Below are 7,266 nucleotides of genomic sequence, written 5' to 3'. Positions count from 1 at the left end.
GTTGAAAAAAAAAGCAAAAAAAAATTAAGACAGGAACAAGATTCGTTCCCGAATGAAAAATATATTGTAAATGGAAATATTATATTCGATAAAATGCCAAATTACTTAGTGTATATACAGTTCAGATGGCTAGTTTGCTGAGTTCTTCAAAGTACTGTTGGTCTTGTGCCGCGAGGGACTCGAGCGCGTCGTCTATAGCCAGCGTGTATCGCTCCACGGATGACGTCACCATCCCTGAAGCACTTGCCTCGTAGCGTTTCAAAACAACGTCATCATCTGCAAATAATAATGGCCAATAACGTTTTTCATCTTTCTTCACAGTATCCACCCAGTAACAGTTATAAATATAGTGAACGTAATTTTGTTATAATCCTTGTACTAAATCGATAATAGCTCCCTGAGGTATGTAACTTGTAAGCGGCAGGACGGAGGGGTGGAGGAGGACATGATTTAATAAATCAGACCACTTTGTTCTAAACGCACGAGATATTACACATCATAAGATTGGTTCGACGATATCAGGACAACAAAACTGTCATTTGCAATGTCCAGAACTTTTGAGATGAAAAAGCCCAAGATGGTATGGATCACAAATATGATTTTAAAAAACTAAACATAGTAGTAAAATATATTTAATGAGATCTAAGACTTCGCGAGTTTTATTCATCTAAATGAAAGTAATATTCTTCGGATATACTACGCTTGCTTTATTTTTTGTTAAAACTACATACTCCCGGCGTTTCCGTTACTTTTCAGCAACCGTGATCACGGGCAGAGGAGATGTGAATTTCACAAATTTTTCAAAATAATAATTTCCCTCATTTATTTAGCTCAATTCCAACATTATTTATCAGGAGGTAATTACATAATATTCGGGAATCCCCAGAGTATAAAAATTGTTGTAATAAATAAGTTATTTTATTAAATTACCTTTGAGAACCGTGTTGGGTTGTACGAATATATTCCGTGGCTGTTTGTGCATCATGACGATGTCCCTCCACCTCAGCCAGGGTTCCTCTAGGCTGCTGAGTCGAGTGAACAACTGTTCGCCCGACGACACGTCTCCAGTAGATTTGATGGTCTGCAGCTTTACTAAGAAGTCGCCTACAAATAAATTCATATTACAGTATATTTCATACAAAAAGGCGCCGTTCATAAACTACGTTCGCATACAAGGGGGGGGGGGGGGGGAGGGGTCTGGCCGAGTGTGACAAGATGTGACTAGGGGAGACGGGGGGTATACGGCAACGTGATGTTCGCCGTTTATTATTTTTTGTGAAAAATGTAAAGAATGTGTTCTATATCACACATCTAATAGAACCTTATTACAGCATTTAAAAAAATTACATCCAAAACAAAAAAGGAAGGTTGATGTAGTTCGGCGCGAACAACCAACTCGTATCGCAGCTCGGCGAGTTCGAGAACTGCTAGGCAAAATAGGAGATGAAAACCATGGTACGGAAGATGCTGAATGGTTGGACGACGATGAGGTGGATGGTGGGTTGGAAGATGAAGAAGAAGACGGTGCAATACCGATTGTAGATATGTCGGCGCATTTATAAGATCCCTGTACTTCTGACAAATATAAATATTATTTATATGTTCTTTATGAAAGGTATTTATTAATTTATTTAAATTTTATTATAATAACTAAATAAATATTTTTAATTTTCAGAATTTGTGTACTATCATTTAGAATTTATCATACTCAGCAAGGGGGGGTCTAGTTAATGTGACACGAATTATTTCTTGGGGGGGTGGGGGTGGGGGGTGGTCACTGAAAGTGTGAAACAGCGTGACAATAGGGGTGGGGGTAAAAACTGATTTTAGTTGGACGTATTTTATGAATGGCCCCAAAATACAGGTTTTAAGTTAAAAACCCTAAAGCGTAAAACCATGTTCAGGCTCATTAATAAAATATAAACTAACTAAAAATATTTTAATTCTTGTGGGACATTTATATATAAACTTGAACAGTTGTCTTAAAAAAATCTAAGTAATTATAAATTTTCATTAAAAGCATCTTACTTATGTTTTAATTTTAAATTAATAACAAGTCATTCTTACCGACAATTCGTTTTCCGTCAGTAGCCAAACGTTTCCTGTCTAAAGTAAGCAACAGGTTCTTGCCGGGATCAACCTCAGTGACTGTTAGTATTCCGTTACCTTCCAATTCCAACAATCTCATTAAAACAAAACGAGCTCTCGCGTGGGCCTGGAAATAGACAAAGTTGAATAATAATAAGTATATAAAATATATACATAACAACGGTTTCTCAATTTTATAAAACAAACAAAGATCCTTTGGAAATTCGTTCACATTTAATTTTTAATCCTGTATAAATAATAAGTTGACTCATATAGCCAGTATTATTCTAAAAGCGATAATGTGTTAGGATAGAAATTAAATTTTAAATTTAATAACTCGACTGTTCCAGCATAATGCAATCCTACCTAGCTTAGTGTATTTGAGCACTTAAAGAACATCACATACATGAGATTGAGTCTTAAGTTTTATCTCAAGATATTTCTGATACATCAACTTATTACTATTCTGTAGTCACACTGACCTGTAGCCACGTTTTCGTAGCCGGCTGGTACATTTCCGTGGCCTTGGCGGCTCCGTTCCACAGTAGACTGAGCCAGTTGACGTACATCACGTCCTCTGCTTCCTGACCCTCGTAACCGAAGATTCTACGTGATGTTTTTAATTAATATTTTACATTATGTTTCTACTAGACATGTCTTAGTTAAAAATTAACCAAGTTTAAGAAATAGCTATTAATAATATTCTATTTATATTTAATATCAAATAAAAATAATTCTTAAACATCTAGATAGTTTTACTGTTCATCTACATATCTAATAGTATATTTACTTGAGTATCTCAGGTCGTAACGACAGATACAATCCAACCGCCTCCGCCCGGCATTCCTCGAAGGCGGATCCCAAAGTGGTGAATTTGCTGTCGTAATTCTCGCCTTCTGAATACCACGACTCGATCTCCTTGCCTTTAAATAAGAGTTAAGAATATTATTATATAGCTTGAATCTGTTTAGATGACGCCTTTACTTCAAATTAAAACAACAATGAAACGTATATTTTTTTAAATCTAATTAAGAGTTTGACTTATCAAAGTTAATATTATTGATAATTTTTCTATATGAATATACTTTATTTAAGATATTTGTTGACCCGGACATTAAAGCCGAGACTCGATCCTAGTGATACAGTGTAAAGGTTGTGAATATCAGTAATATTGTTATCATCAATAAAATATAAATATACACATAATAATAATTTACTTCTGTATGACTTTAGCCGTGTAGTGACGGCAGATTAGAATACAGGTGTCACTACCCCCTTCTCTTCCCGCGGGTGTCGTAAGAGACGACTAAGGGAGTATACATTTTACAGAGACCGGGCAGCAGCGGTCTCTGAAAACCGAACATCATTCAACTGCGATCGCCAACCCGCCTGCCCAGCGTGGCGATTATGGGCAAGTCATCCAATGGGTACGACAAAATGAAGCTCATATATATGCGTTTATTTACCAGTTAGAGGATTTTTAACTTTCTCCTTGTCGAAGTTGAATGTCCCGTCTGCGTTTTGTCTGAGAAGCTTCCCGCTGCCATGACCCAGCAGTTCATGAAGTCCTACTTGAACCTGCATATAAATTTATTTTATTAATGCATAAATTAAATTATTATTATTATTATTGGCTTTTATTACCAATTTAACAGAGTTTCGTGAAAATTAAAATGTTGATCTGTGAGTCATTAATTGGTGAAGCAAGTTAAGGCTTCTTATATGGGACGTTGAATTAAATGTTCTTAATTTTACCTCAAATGCAGCAACCCTGTATTTTTCTAAAAGAACTTTATCACTATCAGAGAGGAATGGTATGACGGACTCCTTATAAGCGGCGGGGAACACGTTACCCAGGGACACGTTCTTAAAGCCTTCATTTTGTCGGATCTCATCATCTAGAAAGAATTTCATTACATATTTAATAAGATATTTGATTACATAAGAGAAAATGAAATATAATAGATATGTTCAATATTCTGGTATAAAGTAACAAACCCACAGTTAGGTATGTTAATTCCGGCTGGTATACCGCTCCCTGAGAACGTCAGTACGTCTAGACTAGTGAAGTCCGGTCGGAGGAAGGAATCCTTCTCAAGCCCCTCCCCCCACGGTAACAGCTTTATGAAGTTTTCAGCACCGTGGACGAGTTCCCCAAACTTTTTTGACATATCTTTATTGACCATAGCCACAAAACCCTCGAATTCACCTCTTTGTCCGCTGGGATCGCGGTATGTCTCTATGAAGCCTTGATATCTATAATAGGAATATAAAATTCTGGTTCTTATTTGTTAAAAACCAATATTTAACTAACGTCCTCATTAGTAAAGTGTATTGTTTGGCGTCATAAAGGCTTAACTTTGATGAAACCGTAAAGGAACATGTTTGGACGATAATAAGTAATGGAACAGCGAATGTTTATTATACAGAAGACTTCTGTTTATTTATTTACAAATCAACAAGTTCAAATATTATTTAATAAGCTATTGGTAAGCGTAAATCTTTTGTATTTATTTACCTAATATATAGCTTCCCTAGCTTTTAAGAATATTTAGACCCCACTGACAGATGGTGAAGGAAAACATCGTGAGGAAAGCTGGTCTTATAATTTCAAATTCTAAGATTGAAATCGCCAACCCGTCTTGAGCTAGCGTGGTGATTAATGCTCTAACCTTCTCCATGTGAGAAGAGGCCTTTGCTCAGCAGTGGGCTTTGATAGGCCGATGATGATGATGATGATGGCTTCCCTTGTGTTCATCTCTCTTTGAGCTAAGCAGAATTGGTGTACTATAAGATTTTAAAACTTACGTCTCTATAATCGGTCCTTTGTCTTTCACCCAGAACCTGCTGCCTTCTTTGTGTTCACTTAAATCTCCCTCTTTAAAACTGTTAATGTAATGTTTAATCATATTCTTTTCATTCTCATTTGCCGCATACTCCATAGCTTTTGCAAGATTTTCGTTGACCAAACTCAATAATGGCGAATAATCTCCCCGAGTCACTTGGAAGTATGCATTTTTGTATTTTTCTTTATCCATAGTAAGGGGCGGCTTTGAGCTTTTCTCGACACTGGCCAAGTGTATCGTATACAAAGGTACTGGAACAATAGACATGCAATTACTATAAGACATTTAAATATTTATATTTTACAAAAAGTAATGGCACTAGGAATATAACAAGTATTTAATTTGCTAAATATATCATTGCATATACAGATTATGGAATTTATATTGCTTTTAAAACTATTATCGTGATTTAAATTTATTCCAATTCATTAAGCAACATTCAATATAATACCATGTACCAGTCTTTCATTTGTAGCTTGAGATGACATTTAAGATAGGGACGGAATCTATTGTGAATTATTGATTTTTAAGAAGAATAGTTAATTGTTAGTCTTACATCCATCGTCAGCGGTTGTCTTGAAAGTTCTACAAATGTATGCTTCAATGCGTTTTGTTTTCATCCAGTCATTTACAAGAGTCGAGTCCGCCTCTGTACAGTTACTTGAGAAATATGTTGTTATACCCTATGGAGTAATCATATAGTATTAGGTATAACAATGTTATAAGTATTTAAATTTTTAAAACTCTTATATAAATACCTTATCGGCTAAGCCAAGGCTGGCTAATCTGGGTGCAGTACTGTACATAGCATTTTTAGTGTTCTCCCACAGTTTACTTATATGTGCTTCATCATTTTTAAATGCTTTTGATGATTTAACAATAACTTCAAAACATTCTTTTGGCAAGTTAGGAATGAATTTTGTATCACCAAAGCCTTTGTAATTACCGCTGTTAGCAAATAATCCACCCGCATAAACTAAGAAGGCCTGCAACACAAAATTTTATAGATATCATTGTTATAGTAATTTTTAACTATTATTTCACGCTCCTATCAGACTTTTAGGATAAATGTGGGTCAGAATGTAAATAACCACAATAAAATTAATAGGTTGTGGTTTTCCTATCAGTTCTCAGTAGGAAATTTTTCCAATGTTCTATTTAGTTTAATATTTACATTGCAATATAATAAAAGAGGTACCTGAAAATCATCCTCGGATACACCAGCTCCAAGGGAAACTTTTTTTAAATCAGCTAATCCTTCTGATTTAAAAATTCTGTGCAAAAGTGAAAAAATCCTTGGTGATTCTGGACTTGTTTGTAGAAGAACAATTAAACCACCATTCCAAGCAGCCTAAAATTAAAATTAATATAAAAACTTATAAAACCTCATTATTTTCTTTTAAATTCACTTACCTGACTCAAATAGTGAGCATACAACTTTTCTTGTTTAGTTAATTTTGTAAATGCCTGTGAACTATCTAGTTCAACAAATTTCTGACTGTTTGGCAAAAGAAAGATCGACTTATCCTCCATAGCTGTAACAATTAAATATAATCAAAAACTTTTACTATTCAATTTTAAGATGCAAGGAAGAAAAAACATTTTCTAACAAGAAATATTGAACTGAGCGAAATAAACTAAGTTAAGAGGTGTTAATCCTGTTAATTAGATACAATATAGATAAATATATTTTTTATAAAACTTATACAAATGAAATACACCTCGTATAAATATTAGCATTTCTTTGACAATTACTGTTGACACTTCTGTATAAATAAAAGTTATTAACAAACAATTTTCACTTATAACGACAAGATACTGACCATTAATACTTTTGACAGGTTGAATAAATTTCTTTTGAGTTCCTGATGAGAATTTATTGTATTTAGAAATAAATGAATCAGCAAATTTCATTTGCCGGCATTTCGACAAGTTTACAGTAATGTTGCGAAACATTTGTGTTATATTTCATATAATCCGGCTTAAATAGATAAAATAAAAAAAGCCGTACTTACTAAAATTACTAAATCTCTCAGTGGAATATAATATGTGTAAAGTGTTGAAATTGCTGTCTTGTATCTTGAAACGTCGGACCTTTACAGACTATAAATTTGAAAGCAACTATGAACTAACAAACTGTCCAGAGTTTTTTCCCAGATAACCGTTATGTGGTTATAGACTATCACTAATGGCTGTCAACTTTTTTTTAATAAAAAATGTTGTTTTATTTAAACTGAAAAAACTAGAGACTAATGCATACATCATTTATATAAGTACTATTAACTCTATTTTATTAAATAAAGGTCACAGAGCTATACTTCTGAAAACACCC

General features: G+C 34.2%; 1 protein-coding gene across 2 annotated transcripts; it reads right to left on the bottom strand.

Annotated features, from left to right (window-relative positions):
- Positions 1–64: 64 nt before the first annotated feature.
- On the bottom strand, positions 65–7,096 carry LOC116765594 (dipeptidyl peptidase 3). Of its 2 annotated transcripts, none has more exons than XM_032655121.2 (14): positions 6,950–7,096; positions 6,348–6,469; positions 6,133–6,285; positions 5,693–5,920; positions 5,491–5,617; positions 4,897–5,185; positions 4,091–4,344; positions 3,844–3,986; positions 3,555–3,666; positions 2,879–3,011; positions 2,571–2,694; positions 2,068–2,215; positions 931–1,104; positions 65–276 (listed from the first exon to the last, which is right to left on the bottom strand). In XM_032655121.2, exons 2-14 carry the CDS (start codon positions 6,465–6,467, stop codon positions 122–124), a joined length of 2,160 nt encoding a protein of 719 aa, XP_032511012.1. In that variant the 5' UTR covers positions 6,468–6,469; positions 6,950–7,096; the 3' UTR covers positions 65–121. The 2 variants fall into 2 exon arrangements, with proteins under 2 accessions (XP_032511012.1, XP_032511011.2); XM_032655120.2 differs by lacking the exon at positions 6,950–7,096 and adding an exon at positions 6,758–6,794.
- Positions 7,097–7,266: the final 170 nt, after the last annotated feature.

This window comes from Danaus plexippus, chromosome 11 (assembly GCF_018135715.1).
Source record: "Danaus plexippus chromosome 11, MEX_DaPlex, whole genome shotgun sequence".
In the NCBI taxonomy this organism is placed as follows: domain Eukaryota; kingdom Metazoa; phylum Arthropoda; class Insecta; order Lepidoptera; family Nymphalidae; genus Danaus; species Danaus plexippus.
The sequence above is the reverse complement of the archived record's forward strand: the minus strand, read 5'-3'. Positions and strand labels throughout refer to the sequence as shown.